At 47.0% G+C, this 19,569-nt stretch overlaps 2 protein-coding genes across 2 annotated transcripts in view; one reads left to right on the top strand and one right to left on the bottom strand.

The window, feature by feature from the left end:
• The window catches only part of cars2 (cysteinyl-tRNA synthetase 2, mitochondrial), a 57,321-nt gene extending 40,195 nt beyond the window's left edge, over positions 1 to 17,126 (top strand). Inside the window, 4 exon segments of the mRNA XM_067986643.1 lie at positions 3,179 to 3,302; positions 4,139 to 4,237; positions 11,962 to 12,210; positions 16,271 to 17,126. Coding sequence (XP_067842744.1) covers positions 3,179 to 3,302; positions 4,139 to 4,237; positions 11,962 to 12,210; positions 16,271 to 16,339 — 541 coding nt within the window. The 3' untranslated portion in view covers positions 16,340 to 17,126.
• Positions 17,127 to 18,754: 1,628 nt separating this feature from the next.
• naxd (NAD(P)HX dehydratase) overlaps positions 18,755 to 19,569 on the bottom strand; it is a 38,586-nt gene continuing 37,771 nt past the window's right edge. The window contains exon 10 of the mRNA XM_067986723.1: positions 18,755 to 19,391. Coding sequence (XP_067842824.1) covers positions 19,241 to 19,391 — 151 coding nt within the window. The 3' untranslated portion in view covers positions 18,755 to 19,240. The remainder of the gene's footprint in view (positions 19,392 to 19,569) is intronic.

Here is a 19,569-nt window from a genome sequence, read left to right as displayed (position 1 = left end):
TGCAACCCCCTCCTCCCCCCAGCACTGCAACCCCCTCCTCCCCCCAGCACTGCAACCCCCTCCTCCCCCCAGCACTGCAACCCCCTCCTCCCCCCAGCACTGCAACCCCCTCCTCCCCCCAGCACTGCAACCCCCTCCTCCCCCCAGCACTGCAACCCCCTCCTCCCCCCAGCACTGCAACCCCCTCCTCCCCCCAGCACTGCAACCCCCTCCTCCCCCCAGCACTGCAACCCCCTCCTCCCCCCAGCACTGCAACCCCCTCCTCCCCCCAGCACTGCAACCCCCTCCTCCCCCCAGCACTGCAACCCCCTCCTCCCCCCAGCACTGCAACCCCCTCCTCCCCCCAGCACTGCAACCCCCTCCTCCCCCCAGCACTGCAACCCCCTCCTCCCCCCAGCACTGCAACCCCCTCCTCCCCCCAGCACTGCAACCCCCTCCTCCCCCCAGCACTGCAACCCCCTCCTCCCCCCAGCACTGCAACCCCCTCCTCCCCCCAGCACTGCAACCCCCTCCTCCCCCCAGCACTGCAACCCCCTCCTCCCCCCAGCACTGCAACCCCCTCCTCCCCCCAGCACTGCAACCCCCTCCTCCCCCCAGCACTGCAACCCCCTCCTCCCCCCAGCACTGCAACCCCCTCCTCCCCCCAGCACTGCAACCCCCTCCTCCCCCCAGCACTGCAACCCCCTCCTCCCCCCAGCACTGCAACCCCCTCCTCCCCCCAGCACTGCAACCCCCTCCTCCCCCCAGCACTGCAACCCCCTCCTCCCCCCAGCACTGCAACCCCCTCCTCCCCCCAGCACTGCAACCCCCTCCTCCCCCCAGCACTGCAACCCCCTCCTCCCCCCAGCACTGCAACCCCCTCCTCCCCCCAGCACTGCAACCCCCTCCTCCCCCCAGCACTGCAACCCCCTCCTCCCCCCAGCACTGCAACCCCCTCCTCCCCCCAGCACTGCAACCCCCTCCTCCCCCCAGCACTGCAACCCCCTCCTCCCCCCAGCACTGCAACCCCCTCCTCCCCCCAGCACTGCAACCCCCTCCTCCCCCCAGCACTGCAACCCCCTCCTCCCCCCAGCACTGCAACCCCCTCCTCCCCCCAGCACTGCAACCCCCTCCTCCCCCCAGCACTGCAACCCCCTCCTCCCCCCAGCACTGCAACCCCCTCCTCCCCCCAGCACTGCAACCCCCTCCTCCCCCCAGCACTGCAACCCCCTCCTCCCCCCAGCACTGCAACCCCCTCCTCCCCCCAGCACTGCAACCCCCTCCTCCCCCCAGCACTGCAACCCCCTCCTCCCCCCAGCACTGCAACCCCCTCCTCCCCCCAGCACTGCAACCCCCTCCTCCCCCCAGCACTGCAACCCCCTCCTCCCCCCAGCACTGCAACCCCCTCCTCCCCCCAGCACTGCAACCCCCTCCTCCCCCCAGCACTGCAACCCCCTCCTCCCCCCAGCACTGCAACCCCCTCCTCCCCCCAGCACTGCAACCCCCTCCTCCCCCCAGCACTGCAATCTTTTGACTCCAGCCTCTTGTGCATACCCATCCCTTTCACCCAACCATTAGCGGCTAGGGGTCCCCTTTGCCTTTCTGCCACCTTCTGGTGGCGGCTTTCTACACACGTCAAGACCCCCAGCTGACCAAACAAACATTGGATCCTTAAAATGGGTCCCGCAGGTGAGGGGCAAACTGGTCCATGTATTATGGGAAAAGTGTTTCTGTGTTAACTGTGTGGGTTAAAGTAATGCAGTTACCAAGGAGTCTGGTTGATATTTGTCTCCATGAGTCACGCAGTGATTGTGCCAGCAACCCTTCAATGTCAATGGGACAGAGCCATAAAATGACCCTTGCTTTGGCCTCCCTATTGGTGGGGAAAAGTGGTCCATACTTCTGATCGCCAGGACATCCCTTTGTCCCCGTGAATTTAGGTGACCTCTCCCATATTGTGCCCCCTTTGACTTTTCTATCGTGTTGTTTTAGAATACAGGCTCAGTAAAGCAGAATGCTTTAAATGGCTGGAAATTCATGGGGCATTATGTTACTATGGCCCAGACTTTGTTGTCAAAATAACTGAGAATAATGGCACTCGCCTTTATGAATGGATAAATGGTACAGCAACTTCAGGCGAGGGGCAGATACGCAGCTAAACTCGAATATCCAAAAGTTTCAGTCCAATATGCGTTAGCTTTGCGAAAACAGCGTCTCGCTGTCTGCCTCACCATTGAAATTCTTTGACTGGCGAGCAGTTCCTGTATTTGTGCGGTAGATTCAAACACAAAATTAAGTTTTGTTGATTTTCAATTGTAAGTACCCTTTAACGACATGATAAGTGTTAATTACTGCTAGTCAACTTCTCTGGCACTGAAAAGTAATTATTACAAGTGTGGACTCTCATTCCTTCAGCTTTTAATTGTTGGAGATTTTAAAAATGTCAAATTTAATTTTTTTTCTCTCTTAATCCAATCTTTCTTTCCCTCTCTATAACTAATTTGACATTGAATTCACCCACTTTAATTTACACTTCCTTCTCAGTCCTTGCACTGTTAATTTCACAGTCCATCAATCTGATTGATTAAGGAGATACCCAGTTGCTTGCCCTGTTCACTCAAGTCTCAGATGCCCTGTTTCCCCCGCTGCCCCGTTATCAGCTCGCACTTTCAGCAACTTGCCACGCAAAAAATTTTAAAAACCTAAACGAGCAAAGGCAAGTCTAACAAACGGCAGACGCTGTTAGATGCCCTGCTGCAGCAAAGTTTGAACCAATATGTTGTACCTTGCCTCACAAAGCAGAGATAATCCAGCAGGTGGACATTGTCCTAATGTCTTATTACCTAATGGATAAATTTCCTGGCATATCAATCAATAACTACCAGTGGCGATGGGGTTGGTCTCGTGATCCGGTGCTCCCAGCGGGGAGTGGTACTCTCCTGGAGCGCCCGAGATTTTCCATTTTAATCGACACAAAGCCATTGGCTGCACACCCAGACTCCCCCGGGAGTGTTGTTCCCTGTTGGGAGTGGCAGAACACAGAATTATCCCTGTCGTCTCATTCTTTCGGACACAATTGCATCAGGTGCTTTCATTAACAATCATTTTTTTTTATGATTCCTTTAATGTCGTGATTTAAGAAAAATATGTATTTTTCTCTCTTTTTAATTGCATGCTCTGTTTTTTGTTTTGTATCCAGGTTAAACGCAACTAAATTCAATGTGCGAGCTGCCTTAGCTGATGATTTTGATACCCCAGGGGCCACTGATTCAATTATGAACCTCATTCACCATGGCAACAGACAGCTTCAAGCAGTTACCAAGGTAACCCATTACGATTTTACAATCCCTATGAAGGTTGTACATTGGGAGTGCACGATTCAGAATAACACCATGATGAGCGAGTTAAATGTTTGGAAGCCATCATTAGGTTTGTTGTGGTGGGGGAGGGCGGGGCTTTCACTGGGCTTTGATAGTTAGTGTCGCAGCTTCCTGGAGAACTACCCGGAAAGAGGAGAGACTCCTGAGCATTAAGTCTCGTTATGTGCCCTGACCAGAAACTAGCAGTCATTTTTCAGCATTGGAACTCAATCTGCAAAACGTGACTGCACCAAGCTGACATTAGGGACTGCAAGTTGTAGCACTGACCTTCTAAGAAGTTTTTTGAAGCTACCACAAAGTTGAGACAAATAGCATAGATGCCTTTAAGGGAAAGCTAGATAAACACACGAGGGAGAAAGGAATAGAAAGATATGGTGATAGGGTGAGAAGAACTAGATGGGAGGAGGCTCGTGTGGAGCATAAACATCGGCGTAGACCAGTTGGGCCGAATGGCCTGATTCTGTGATGAAATTTCGATATAATTCTGTTTTGAAGCTGTGTAATCCACTGCTGCTTATATTTACACCCGAGGTACTCAACATAACCGTGGCCACTTTGGCTGGTCGCAGAGCGGCATTTGGCAGAGGCCTTGCGGTTGGTCAGTGCTGCTCCTTTCGGCCAAAGGATGACTAGTGTTACTGGAGAAGGGGAATATAGAGCGGGAGCCACATAAAGGAAAGGAGGCAGGGTAGATTACAGTGATATACAGTATATATTTCTATGGCTGAAGTTTGAGCAGTCCGGTATACCTAACAATCAGCTTTTTATGTTTATGGCAGGAGGAAGACTACCCCAGGAGCCCTGCTGTTTTTGGGGCTCTAATCTCTTACATAGAGCGATTCCTGGACATTGTTGGTATTTCGCTCGGAGAAAGTCAGGTGAGTAACTGGTCTGGAGAAACCATTCCACAGTATCCATGTGTTGCAAGCACCTTGGCAGCGTTGATTTAGTCTTTGCATAATGTCAGTCATGGTAAAAGTCAACCAAGACAATCACTTGTCAAGCGCTGCATACTGGTTTACTGGAGAAAGATGCTTTGGCGGAACAAGTTTGAGGGGCTGAATGGCCTACTCCTGATTATATGTTCTAGCAGTAGCTACACCAAGATGTGCCTGAGGTAGCCTAATTTTTTATTTCCTTTTGAGCTAATGAGGTTTCTAAATCTTATTTACAGGTGATCTTCAGTGTCTGGTATTCTGCCAAATAGTGGGTTGATCCCAGTGGGTTGACGTAATCCAAGGAATTCTCTTGGTCCAGGTCCACTTCTTAATCTTGATACCGTGCGCTCCAGTTTCATTTTTTACTATTTGCTCGCGTGGAGGGTAAGCGCTGACACAGACTGGATGGGCCGAGTGGCCTGTTTCCATGGTGTAACTTCTACGTATATGGTGGCTTGTTTGACTGTGGACTAACAGAGGGAGAATGATGGAGGAATTAGCGGTGCTCCGTGATGGGTGTTGGAGCAAGCAATGGCTTTAACGGTGAACACGGAGCATGTCGGAAGTTATTAAAGTCAGTGGGAATCCATGGGATTTTTACTCATCCACCTGAACCACTGAAACCTTTGATAATGCAGCGCCCCCTCGGTGCTGACCCTCCGACGGGGCAGCGCCCCCTCGGTGCTGACCCTCCGACGGGGCAGCGCCCCCTCGGTGCTGACCCTCCGACGGGGCAGCGCCCCCTCGGTGCTGACCCTCCGACGGGGCAGCGCCCCCTCGGTGCTGACCCTCCGACGGGGCAGCGCCCCCTCGGTGCTGACCCTCCGACGGGGCAGCGCCCCCTCGGTGCTGCATTGATGTATCAGCCTAGATGATGGGCTCAATTCCTGGAGCGGGGTTTCATGCCACGATCTAGGTTGTTACTTGTTTTGTTTGGTAACAAAGCTTTAGCTAGACTCACTCTGAAACAGATAGTAAACGGATAGTAGAATGTTACTCGGGTTGCTCTAACTGTACCACAGTGCTTTCTCAGGCCAGTACCCGAAGAGTCTTGGCACAATCTACATCCGTGTAATTTACACCCTTTTTTCAAAGCATCGTTGTCTTCATATCACAACTCAAGCCAACATTGCTGCAAGATGGCCTCATATAGAAAGACGTGCATTTATATAGCGCCTTTCATGACTTTAGGATGTCCCAACGTGCTTTACAGCCAATGAGGTACTTTGTGAAGTGTAGTCAGTGGTGTAATGTCGGAAATGTGGCAGCCAATTTGTGCACAGCAAGGTCCCACAAACGGTAATGTGATAATGACCAGATAATCTGTTCTAGTGATGTTGGTTGAAAGCTAATTATTGGCCTTCCCTGCTCCTCTTCGAAGAGTGTCATGTGGGCTCTTTTACATCCACCTGAGAGGCCAGACGGGGCCTCGGATTAATGTCTGAAGACAAAGTTTGCACTTATTTCCTGCACTACTTTGGCACAAGTCATTTTTAGGTGGAAGTTAAGTGACTAAGGGCAGTGTCCTAGGCTCAACCATCTTCAGCTGCTTCATCAATGACCTTCCCTCCATCATAAGGTCAGAAATGGGGATGTTTGCTGATGATTGCACAGTGTTCAGTTCCATTCGCAGCCCCTCAAATAATGAAGCAGTCCGAGCCCGCATGCAGCAAGACCTGGACAACATCCAGGCTTGGGCTCATAAGTGGCAAGTAACATTCGCACCAGACAAGTGCCAGGCAATGACCATCTCCAACAAGAGAGAGTCTAACCATCTCTCCTTGACATTCAACGGCATTACCATCGCCGAATCCCCCACCATCAACATCCTGGGGGTCACCATTGACCAGAAACTTAACTGGACCAGCCATATAAATACTGTGGCTACAAGAGCTGGTGAGAGGCTGGGTATTCTGCGGCGAGTGACTCACCTCCTGACTCCCCAAAGCCTTTCCACCATCTACAAGGCACAAGGCAGGAGTGTGATGGAATACTCTCCACTTACCTGGATGAGTGCAGTTCCAACAACACTCAAGAAGCTCAACACCATCCAGGACAAAGCAGCCCGCTTGATTGGCACCCCATCCACCACCCTAAACATTCACTCCCTTCACCACCGGCGCACCGTGGCTGCAGTGTGTACCATCCACAGGATGCACTGCAGCAACTCGCCAAGGCTTCTTCGACAGCACCTCCCAAACCCACGACCTCTACCACCTGGAAGGACAAGAGCAGCAGGTACATGGGAACAACACCACCTGCACGTTCCCCTCCAAGTCACACACCATCCCGACTTGGAAATATATCGCCGTTCCTTCATCGTCGCTGGGTCAAAATCCTGGAACTCCCTTCCTCACAGCACTGTGGGAGAACCTTCACCACACGGACTGCAGCGGTTCAAGAAGGCGGCTCACCACCACCTTCTCAAGGGGCAATTAGGGATGGGCAATAAATGCTGGCCTCGCCAGCGATGCCCACATCCCCTGAACGAATTTTTAAAAAAAAACAAAGGAAGATGGTTTGATTTCCGACTGTACATGTATTTTTCTTCATTCTTTGAATATAATACAGCCTCATGGTACAAAGACCCCACCTACCCACTCCTCTGTTTTCTTGTTTTCTTTTTCTCCCTATTCCTCTCCCCTTCTCCCATCCTCCGCAGTGGTTTTAAATTCCTTGCAGTAGCTTAGCCTGCAGAGGGACTGTCTTATGCTTCCAGAATGAGCCCCTTCAGCTGGGGAAGAATTGTTTGGCAGCAGACTCTTAATGATTCAGTCTGTCTCCCTAGTTTGGATGGTGATCTTATTGGTTTGTATGGGGAGCCTGGACTACATTCAAAGATCATAAACAGTGCCGGTAATCTAACGCAGCAGCCAGCAGAAACTTTACATTTCCTTCAATGCTCCCATTGTAGTTCTTGTTTGGATTTGGACTATTTGAGAGTGGTTAAATAGGCTATAGTACAAATATTTCAAAATTGTTTAGTTTACAGAGTATAGAAATTCCAATCCAAGCATTTCATTTCTTGGCGTGTTATATGTTAGGATTCTACCGTACTTCAGCCCTGTATTACACTCACTTTTCTTGACTAGTTGAAGAGAAACAAGCTAAATATAATCTTGGTCTTGCTTTTACAAGCAGCCTTGTTAAACTCAGAAAATGTGGGCGGATTCCAATTATTTTATCTGTTTTTACAGAGTAAGCATCCCTCTCTGGAGCTAAAAGCCGATTTCTGTTTCTTTTTCATCCTCCGCCATAAAATCAGCCAGGCACTAGACAACACAGGATGGCTGTCCAACATCCCGAAAGACCTGACTCCTCCAGATTCCAAATCAGAATGAATCTACCGCAGAGATCAATGCCTCAGATGGAGAACTTTCGCTGTAATGCGAATGAAGCAAAATATTAATACCTCCTTTGGCTCCAATTCCTGTCTCTAGTAAAAATGGAAAGTGCTGGAAACATGCAGCAGGATCTATTCATTACCTTCAGTTCTCATGAGAGGTCCCCCCAGATGTTGACCTGTCTTTCTCCTTCAGCTGTTGCGCTTTCTGCTGTGTATTTCTAGCAGTTTCCACATCTGTTGCAGATTTCCAGCATTCACTTTTTATTATCTATTTGTCTTTTGACATCATTGTGAAAGTGATCTCTCAAATTCTAGGGCAGTCCCTTGCATTTGTTCGCCTACCCTCACAAGGATACCAGTCGAGAGGCAGTGAAGCCCAAGGCTGTTCCCTTGCAGAAAGTCGGACAAGGGAGTTTCTGATATTTCCTGTGTTTCGAGGAACCTGGGCATCTTCAGTGAGAGGATTCCGAGGCCAGAATGACCAACAGATCAGCTGCACGGTTTGCTGTTCCATTGAGAGAGGTCTTGCTGGCAAGAGCCTGTTGGAGCACAGAGAGCTTTCAACCTGACAAGCTGGCTCCTGGAGAGCCTGATTTGGCATTTCTGACTGACCGGGTCACATGGGGGTTTGCCTGAGAGCAGGTGCAGTTGGAATATATTTTTGCAAAATGTTAGTTTCTACATGTTATGTTGTGTTGTTATCTTACATGATGGGTTGCGTGCTGTAGGTTGCGTGTCGTGTCACAAGTTGTATTTGGTGCCTGTGTGTGGTCGGCAGGCTGAACGAGCAAATAGCGGCTGAAACAAAACTTCAAAAAAATATTTTGAGCAATTTGATTTGCTTTCTCTCCTTCCGTTGGTGCATCTTGCTAAACTCCTACTTTATTCATTGCCTTCACATCCTCCTCATTGGCATTTTCCTACGCTGCTTTCTGTGCCCTTGAACCGTGGGTTCTCATAAGTGCTGATTTATTGCTTTATAAACGTGAAATTTAAATTGGATATTTATTCTGCTATTGGATATTACTTGTACTATAATCGGAAGCTTTGTTTACATTGACCTGTTCCTTTTAAGGCCACAAGGTCTGTAGATGAATGTGTGATTGTGAAGAGATTTTACAGATGATAATGGGCTTGTTTTCCAGGTTAGAAGGAGCCACAGTGAGCTGATTGCTTTTCTTACTCTTTTGTTTGTGCTTTTAACACTTGAGTGTGATGTCTACATGCTAGATCCACAGTTGTTAATGTGTACTGCTAATGGGCCTCCTGTGGTGTTGCTCGTGGTGAGTCAGAGGTTATAAGATTGTGGGGAGGGTGTTAGGATGTGGAAGTAGGGCAGAGATGTATAGATCCTGTGACACAATTTGTAAATTGATATCTCAGTTCTGCCCGGAGATAGTGTTGCAAATGTTTTTTTGATTGGCTCCTGGAAAAGTGACTGGAGTGTCCCTTATCCACTGCCATTGGATAAAGAAATATTTAGCATAAATTAATCTTTCTGTAAACAATCATTTTTTGAATTCTCGGTTTAAACAAAATAACGTACAGAAGCTCGAATTGCTCCCCTGGTCCCTGTTTGTTGGCGGGTCCCTCACCACAAGCAATTCTCAATTTAAAAATAACTTTTACCTCCAAGTATTTGGAGCTCTTCCTCCAGCTTGTGTTCAAATCATTTGGAAAAACAAACACATGAATAGTATTGTAGCTCAAGGAAAGATACTCCTCAAGCTTTTCACTGAGAAAAATAAATAAATCATTGTTTAATGATTGCTTTTGAAATAATATAAGCAAAATAAAGCATGTGTGCTCTAATTATTCTCATTTATTTTTTCTTTAAAAAAAAATTAGCACTTGAAAATGGTTTTCCTATGAAATGTAAAAAGGTTCTGAAATTCATGGTCCAGTTTGTATTTAAGTTATTTTGAAACTAAATAAGTGCATAAAACTGTTATAAGCCTGAGGAAAGACAGGTGCAGTCCTGAAAGAATCATATTGATGTGTGGTGGGAATTTTCCCCCTACTTCCCAACCTCAGACTTGTTAATGAGGAAGGTATTCACAGAAAGGATGATTTTCTAGATATTTAATCTTGTTATTGTGAAACATGTAATTTTTACCTTTCGTATGTTAGAAATGTTACTTTGTGCCTGAGATATTTGGGTTTGTGAGAAAGAAATGGCAAGCAAAAAGCTATTTTGGGGGAAAAAAAAGTTTTGAGAAATTTTGCTTTTTTGGGGTAAATCTTCATGACTTCTCATAGTTAGAGTTCTGCTTTCCGTATCCTAACTCGCACCAAGTCCCGTTCACCCTGTGTTCCCTGACCGACATCGGCTTCCGGTCCGGCAACGCCTCAATTTTAAAATTCTCATCCTTGTTTTCAAATCCCTCCATGGCCTCACCCCCTCCCTATCTCTGTAACCTCCTCCAGCCCTACAACCCTCCCAGATCTCTGCGCTCCTCCAATTCTGGCCTCTTGCGCATCCCCGATTTCCATCGCTCCACCATTGGCGGCCGTGCCTTCAGCTGCCTGGGCCCTAAGCTCTGGAATTCCCTCCCTAAACCTCTCCGCCTCTCTCTCCTCCTTTAAGACGTCCCTTAAAACCTACCTCTTTGACCAAGCTTTTGGTCACCTGCCCCAATATCTCTTTATTTCAGAAAGCAAGGGAAAGGAGACTTGGACAGCGAGTGTGAGAAGGGCAGTGACAGGAGTGTACAGGGATCAGAAAGAGCCTAGACACAGCCAGAGTGAAGGAGACTCGTTCACTGGCGTTTTCAGAGAACTGAGCTAACGTTATCCTGTCTGCCCCAGAATGCACTTTGTGCAACACTATTCCTATCTCTCATATCATAGTTCATGGATTAAAGTGAGGGGCAAAGGACTGACTGAGTACTTTAATAACCCGGTGCCCTTACTCAACTCAGTTACATTCATAAATAAATCTTCTCATTTTATCCTACAACTTCCTTGTTACGTGGAGTTTAAAAAGCTTAGCATCTGGAGCACATCTGTCCGCACCAGACCGCAGAGGCTTCTCACACTCAGCCATAGGCTAAAACACCAGACCGCAGAGGCTTCTCACACTCAGCCATAGGCTAAATCACCAGACCGCAGAGGCTTCTCACACTCAGCCATAGGATAAATCACCAGACCGCAGAGGCTTCTCACACTCAGCCATTGGCTAAATCACCAGACCGCAGAGACTTCTCACACTCAGCCATAGGATAAAACACCAGACCGCAGAGACTTCTCACACTCAGCCATAGGATAAATCACCAGACCGCAGAGACTTCACACACTCAGCCATAGGATAAAACACTGAGGTGGTCAAATAACTCATATCTGCTACATTAACCATGTTGACTGGTCACGTTTTGTCAATCACAACTTTGTTCAATTCATCAGACAGAAGTTAGGAACATAGGAACAGGAGGAGGCCATTCAGCCCCTCGAGCCTGTTCCTCCATTCAGTTAGGTCATGGCTGATCTGTATCTTAACTCCATCTACCCGCCTTAAGCAACAAAAAGTTACCAATTAACAACCGATCAAACTGCTCAATTTTATCAAAGCTGGATTGTCTCAGGGACCAGAACACACAGCTCTCGAGACGCAGTCTGACCGAAGCATCACACCATCTGTCACAACTTGTATCCTACTGGTTTGGTTATGTACATAAAGCATATAAGAGGAATAAAGAGTTATAGAAACAATGAATGAAAGACAACTAGAAATTGGAGGATAGTCGTACAGAAGACAAAGAAAGGTGAGACCTGTATAAAAGAGCGAGTGTAAGGGAGTCTAAAACACCAGATCGCAGAGACTTCTCACACTCAGCCATAGGATAAAACACCAGACCGCAGAGACTTCTCTCACAGCCATAGGATAAAACACCAGACCGCAGAGACTTCTCACACTCAGCCATAGGATAAAACACCAGACACCAGAGGCTTCACACTCAGCCATAGGAAAAAACACCAGACCGCATAATTTACAGGGGAATTGGATCAGTATCTGAAAAGCAAGAATATAAAAGGATACGAGGGTAAGGAAAATGGTAACAGAGTTTACACACCTAGTTGAAGAGCTAGCTCCAGCATAGGCAGGATGGGCCAAATGGCCTCTTTAGATTCTGTGGTCAGTTTTGGTGTTTCCCTTTTCCTCGACTAGCAATCGTAGCTAATGAATCCCTGTGTTTATTAATGAAAGCAGGGATTAGAAGTTAAGCTGCCCATGTATAGAGCGTTGGGTAGCCTTGCTATTCCTTTTCTCGGCCTGGCATTTTGTTTGCTTCTACAGAGATTTCTTTTGTTCCTTTTGCAGGTAGCGGCTGCAGACCGATCGTCAGCTGCTCTCCGCAGTGTCACTGACCAGCTGGTAGGTTTTCGGCAGGAAGTGAGGAACTATGCTCTGGCGGTGAATGACCGGGAGCTAGGGTCAACTGAGGGTGAAGAGCTGGCCAAGGAGCAACTGAGGGAGAAGAGGAGCCGGCTGATGAGGGAGCGGCAGCCTCTCCTGCAGGCCTGCGACTCACTCCGTCATGATCTCAGCGCCATAGGAATAAATATAAAGGTTAGTGGGAGAAGAGTCACATCAGAGAAACATTTGGAAAAGGAGGTAAAGGACCTGCTGGGTGATTGGGCCTGTCGTATACTGTCAGGGTGTAACTTCTACACACACTTGCCCCGTTCCACTTTTCCCATCAATGATATTCTCGAGGAGAGGATGAAGCCAGAAAGAAAAAAGTCATCCTATAACTGAAGTGGATGACAAAAGGGTTAAATTATGAGGACAGGTTGCACAGACTAGGCTTGTATTCCCTCGAGGTGTTTAAGATGATTAAAGGATTTGATAGGGTCGATAGAGAGAAACTATTTCCTCTGGTGGGGGGGAGTCCAGAACAAGGGGGCATAACCTTAAAATTAGAGCCAGGCCGTTCAGGGGTGATGTCAGGAAGCACTTCTTCACACAAAGGGGAGTGGAAATCTGGAACTCTCTCCCCCAAAAAAGCTGCTGAGGCTGGGGGTCAATTGAAAATTTCAAAACTGAGATTGATAGATTTTTGTTGGGTGAGGGTATTAAGGGTTATGGAACCAAAGCAGGTAAATGGAGTTAAAATACAGATCAGCCATGATCTAATTGAATGGCGGGACAGGCTCGAGGGGCTGAATGGCCTCTTCCTGTTCCTATGTTCCTACAACAGCTTGCGTTGGAATATCTCTTTAAATGCACCAAAATGACTCTAAGATGGCCGGGTGATAAAGGGTTTAGTTGTGGTACATTGTTCAGCGATATTTTGCATGCAATACGATGTACAAAGCCTTTATGTTGTACTTTGATTAACGGGCCACAATGTACTATAATACACAGTGCATAGGCTCTTATAGCAGGGGACCAACAGCGTATGTTGCACACTGGTTTCGTACTATAGCATACTTTACATTACTTCCAACATTATGTCCCAGAAAGGCCCAACTATCGAGGACTTGCACTGAACTTACTCGTGTGCCTCGCAGGCTGTGTCTGTCCTCTGCTGCCCAAATTAGGAATTGCACCACTGAGTTGCTGTGTTGCATCCTGCAGTGCCACTGAATATCCTTAATGAAACGGGGCTTTCCAGCACTACATACAGACTTCCTGTAGGTTCTTGCTAATGACCAGGTCAGGGGAGTAAATGCTTAGATGTATTTGACTTTAGTGTGACTGGGAAAATGGATCCCTTTCAGAAAAGCTTTATTATTCATAGAAAGTTGCATTAATTTTGAGAAGCAACTGCCTTTTTCTATCTTATATGTGATTTCCCTTCAATAATAATCAATGGAACCAAATGTAGAATAACTCCATAAAAAGTAATTTGCACACAGTTTAGAAAATTAAGAATGCATTAACTACTTATTTTTTTAAAATCGGGCTGCAGGAAGCAGCTTTAATCAGCTAGTGACTTCAGATTGCTCTCCTAAAGTTCAGCAGTCAAACAGAAAATCAAACAAAAATTTTTATTTTGCACAGATGCACTTAACTTTGCAAGGTGTTTTTTATATATAATGCTGTCAAAATTTGTATTTGAATCTAATGTGAGTTAGTAACAATATCCCTATGTTAAACCATTCTGCTTTAAACCCCCAGTGTAATTCAGGTTGGTGTTAGGGCAATTGCACAGATATGAAGATAGAAATGCCAATTCTTCAGAATTGGCTGTTGAGAGATTTCCAGAGTTGCCTGAGTATAGAGCAGTTTCTCCGAAGCTGAGGATCTCTGTCATTTAAAGATGATGTGTAACTCTACAAAACATACCAGTAATGGAGACAATAAGGTATATTCAATCAATATTGCTTATCAAAATATATATTTGTTTTAAGAACATTAAATCGGAATAAAGGCTGTCAAATAGACCACATTTTGTTGCCCGATCTACGCTCTCCTTCACTAGGGCAATGATGCATCGGCCACCTTTACACACAATCAGAAACCCATCCTTAATAAATGTCATTATTCCCTTCAAAATCAGGTTAAAATTCGAACTGTTGACATTCACCTCTATTCTCTCATGAAAACTGCTCACTATAAATTAAGATCGGCTATTATTGCTAAACAGATTGATAACATCACTGTTACATGGATCTTGCTTTAGATATTCTCTTCGATACAGCAGTGCTAGTTGCTCCATGTCACCGCTCCACCTTACATTTCGGGGTGTGCCTGTACTGCTCTGTATCTAACTACAATCATACAACCCTTGGGGTATAATAATAATACTCCCTTGTGATCTAACCTGGATATTTGTGTCTTTTGCACATTGCTACATGTGTACTATTTTAATCTTTATGTAAACAGATTGTGAAAACACTTTGTAAAAGGAAGACAAAGTGTTTTCACAAACCGTTACTCTGCATGTTTACTTGCTGTGAAATAAAGCAGTTTATCAGTTATGATGAGATTCACTTAGTTCAATCAGCACAACTTGTCTTCGCAGCATAATTCAAAATAATGAAGATGCTACACTTCCCCAGAATAGTAGGTCGTGTTGCTTAAATTAATAAAATAACTCCTAATCACCATCCTGCATTCTCCATCTGACACTAGCCAAAGCTTGTCCTTGCAGTTTCAAGACCTGATTGACTGCTGTGTCTGTCTGTGTCTCTGTTTTTACACCCTATGATCACAGGTAAAAGTCAAGGTCTACCTGACCAGCCCTTCTGAGCACTCGGGACCAGAGACCTCCCAACACAATGGGTGTGAGATGTTTACCAACTAACAAGACGACTTAACACATTCTTATTGTTTATGGTCTTTAGAGAAACAACATCAAAGCTTAGTTCATTAGCATTTAACCACCTTTCATCTTAATGCTTTTTTAACTTGCATGAATATACTTTACTTTTAAATGTTATGTTTTTAAAGCAACTGCTCTGCATATCTCTGCTGCACTCAGAGCCGACTTAACGAATCCTCCGTGTGAAACGGCAGTGACCCCCCTCCCCACCCCCCCCCCCCCCGACTTTCTTCAGGTGGGTGAAACGTGTAACACGGACCCCGTCCAGATCCGCAGTCTCTGCGCACTCAGCAGTCTTGTATCTCACGGCCGCATTTACTCTCCAATCCTGCCGCAGACCCCATTAAAGGCCAACAACTGTTGGCTTTGTGACCCACTCAGTCACGTTGATAATCTCTCGGCCTTTCCCCATTCTGCGTTCTGCACAGCTGTACAGCACGTCGAGTGAACAGTGAGCTGCTCGCTGGTTGAACAGCGCGGGACATTTGACTTCCACTGCCCACCACATCTTCCTGACACTTGTGAGGCCACAAAATGATCCACACTCTCGCCTCAGAGTCCGAAGGTCGTGAGTTCAAGTCCCACTCCCGAGATTTGAGCCCACAATCCAGGCTGACATTCGCAGTGCAGTACTGAGGGAGTGCTGCACTGTCGGAGGTGCCGTCTTTCGGATGAGACGTTAAACCGAGGCCCAGTTTGCCCTCAAGTGGACGTAAAAGATCCCATGACACTATTTCAAAGAAGAGCAGGGGAGTTCTCCCCGGTGTCCTGGCCAATATTTATCCCTCAACCAACATCACTGAAACAGAATATCTGGTCATTATCACACTGCTGTTTGTGGGATCTTGCTGTGCGCAAATTGGCTGCTGCATTTCCTACATTACAACAGTGACCACACTTCAAAAGTACTTCATTGGCTGTAAAGCACTTTGGGCCGTCCTGAGGTTGTGAAAGGCGCTATATAAATGCAAGTCTTTCTTTCTATCTTCAACTACTCTAGTTTCTTGCGCTCCTGATCAAGTGACCACACTCTCCGATCACCTAGAACTTCTCCCTTAATATTAATTGCTATCCCTTATAATCCATCACATTTTCTATTTTCGGTTGTCTGAATTGACAGGGGACACTGGGGACTAAACATCACCATCGGCTCAGAGGTCAGTCCTGGGATCTACCCACTCCAAGCAGCAGAGACTGAGGGCCGAGTGCTGGAGAAAGCCTGAAGTCTATTGCCGGTGTAGATTTATAGTGAGGAGTTTCAAACAATGGTGTTTGCAGGGTACAGAATAAACTTTGCATCATTGTGTCACAGTTCCCCAGAAAGCGTGTGCGAACCAACTATTCTTTTGCTTCTTACAGGATCGAGGGGCGACTTCATCTTGGGAGCTGGCAGAACAACTCGCCGATGAAAACAAACGTGAAGCCTGATCATCCACAGCCAGCCTTGCATTGCAGTCCCTTCACCTTCAGACAGGTTCAAGCACTGAGTTATTGGGCGACCCGTGGATAGTCAGAGAGAAATACATCTTACCTTTGGGTTAAATTGTTCATTGAGCACACACATTGGAGGAGTCCCACCATTCCTGACCGCAGTCAGCTTCGACTGTGAGCCAGAGCGCTCAAGTTCACAGTTATAGTCCCAGCCTGCACTGGCACGGCTGACCTCCTTGGGTTAAGTTTTGCTGGTCTTTGTCCTAGCAGTTAGCACATCTCCTGTCAATCAGAGTTACACCAAGTGCAGGTTTCATTGAGTTACATCGAGTGTACAGCACAGAAACAGGCCATTCGGCCCCACTGGTCTATCCCGGTGTTTATGCTCCACACGAGCCTCCTCCCTCCCCTCTTCATCTCACACTATCAGCATATCCTTCTATTCCTTTCTCCCTCATGTGTTTATCGAGCTTCCGCTAAAATCCATCCACACTATTCGCCTCAACTACTCCTTGTGGGAGTGAGTTCCACATTCTCACCACTCTCTGGGTAAAGAAGTTTCTCCTGAATTCCCGATTGGATTTATTAGCGACTATTTTATATTTGTGACCTAGGTCGTTCCAGCCCAAGGATGAATCATGATCTTCAACACTGAATTAAAAATCATAGTAATCGAACTGGATTATAGTTAGCTAGTTAATACCTTTTTCATTGATTGCTGTATATTTCCTACTTATGAAATGTCATAAATAAAAAAAACATTGATTCTTGGAGAATTCAACAAGTTGTGAACGGTTTTGAAGAGGAAGTGCTGCATTTATATAGCGCCTTTAACGTAGTAAAACGTCCCAGGGCGCTTCACAGGAGCGATTATCAAACAAAAATTTGACACCGAGCCACATAAGGAGATATTAGGGCAGGTGACCAAAAGCTTGGTCAAAGAGGTAGGTTTTAAGGAGTGACTTAAAGGAGGAGAGAGAGGCGGAGAGGTTCAGGGAGGGAATTCCAGAGCTTAGGGCCCAGGCAGCTGAAGGCACGGCCGCCAATGGTGGAGCGATGAAAATCGGGGATGCGCAAGAGGCCAGAATTGGAGGGTCGTAGGGCTGGAGGAGGTTACAGAGATAGGGAGGGGGCGAGGGCCATGGAGGGATTTGAAAACAAGGATAAGAATTTTAAAATCGAGGTGTTCCCGGACCTGGAGCCAATGTAGGTCCAGCGAGCACACGGGGTGATGGGTGAGCGCGACTTGGTGCGAGTTAGGATACGGGGAGCAGAGTTTTGGATGAGCTCAAGTTTATGGAGGGTGCAAGATGGGAGGCCGGCCAGGAGAGCACCATATCACGTCCTCAAGACAGCTCAAACCGCCTCTCAATCAGCTGCCACATTTGCCCAGTGGCTGTATGTCGAGGTCCAGTAAGCGACAGTGACCAGTTAATCTGTTTCTGGAGGGCAGGGGGAGGAGTGGGGGCGGTGAGGGGGGGAAAGGGGAGGTGGGGGGGATGGAGGAAGTGAGGGAAGGGAAGGTGGGGATGAGGGAAGAGGAGAGAGGAGCCTTGGCTCTCAGATACCAGGAGAACTCAGCCGTTTCTTGATATTACGTGGTGTGAATCTAATTGGCTGAAGACTGGCTTCTGTGATGGTGGGGCTAGCGGGAGGAGGCCGAGATGGATCATCCACTCGGCACTTCTGGCTGAAGATGGTTGCAAACGCTTCAGCCGTGTCTTTTGCATTCACGTGCTGGACTCTGCCATTATTGTCCTCCTCACAGCTTACTTTCCCACCTAGCTTTGTATTGTCAGCAAACTTGGATACATTACACGCAATCCCTTCATCTAAGTCATTAATATAGATTGTAAATAGCTGAGGCCCAAGCCCCGATCCTTGCGGTACCCCACTAGTTACAGCTCGCCAACCTGAGAATGACCCAGAAATTTCTTCACTGAGGGTTCTGAATCTTTGGAATTCTCTACCCCAGAGGGCTGTGGTGCTGAGTCATTGAGTATATTCAAGGCTGAGAGTGATAGATTTTTGGACTCTAGGGGAATCAAGGGATATGGGGATAAGGCGGGAAAGTGGAGTTGATGTCGAAGATCAGCCATGATCTGATTGAATGGCGGAGCAGGCTCGAGGGGCCGTGTGGCCTACTCCTGCTCCTATTTCTTCTAACTACCCCCCTTGTTTTTCTGGTGATAATCCTCAGTCTGTGCCCCTTGTTACTGATTCACCGACCAGTGGGAACAATCTTTCTCCATTTCTCAAAACCTCTCAATTTTGTAAACTTCTCATTCCCCTCCCTCAACTTTTTCTGTTCCAGAGGGAAAAAAACACTCAATTTTTCAAGTTCCTTGGTTTGTCTGTGCAGTGTTTGCTTTAAACTGCACCGTTTACAAAAGCAATGAGATTTAGATGCCATTATTGCAGATGTCATCCGTTTAATACAAAGCATCAACAACCTGATTTACATTTGTCGGTTTTATTTAGACCGCGCATTGAAATTAACTTCACTCAAAACTTTACCAACTCATCCAACAAAATAAGGCCAATGCATTGTAACTTTTAGCCGGGGCAGGGGGGTTTTACAATATTGGACTCTCCATGCTCCCCATACCAGCAATTGTCATTCCCACTTACATTAGTTAAAATATTCCCATTACTTTGGTGTATTTATTCATAAGGTTAGAATCATAGAAATTCAGCTCATCGTAACTGCCAATTCCAACTTTTCAACTGCAGCTGTCTGGCTGGATTTATACATTTTTTGGGAAAAAACAAATCAGAAACTCTGCCCAGTTACTTAATGGGAAGTGTGTGCGGAGGAGCCAGCACAGACCACCTTAATTCTGGCCTTTCAGTACAATATTCAGCACCCGGTTCCCTTCCAACAGCTGAGCCCCCAGTTCAGGTCTCGAAGAGTTTGTTAAAAGCTGTACTAATCTCTGCAATCATGTCTGATGTACTCATTGACCGCCGGTATTTCTGAAAAGCCTGGTAGTTGCACTGCCGTGTCAGGGCACAAGCTCCGAACGCAGCTACAAGTGTAGGATTTAACCTGGGGGGAACAGAGAGAGTGATGAGCTGCTGCGTGAAAGGCTCCGAGACACTATCTGAAATGCATCTAAGCAGAAATCAGCAAAAACGATCTCCCTCAAACCAGTGCTCGTTTACACTCTGCATCTCCGATTCACCACTGACAGTGTGGCACGGGATTACAGGATGTGAAAATGCAC

This window comes from Heptranchias perlo, chromosome 6 (genome assembly GCF_035084215.1).
Source record: "Heptranchias perlo isolate sHepPer1 chromosome 6, sHepPer1.hap1, whole genome shotgun sequence".
NCBI classification, from domain to species: Eukaryota; Metazoa; Chordata; class Chondrichthyes; order Hexanchiformes; family Hexanchidae; genus Heptranchias; species Heptranchias perlo.
The sequence above is the reverse complement of the archived record's forward strand: the minus strand, read 5'-3'. Positions and strand labels throughout refer to the sequence as shown.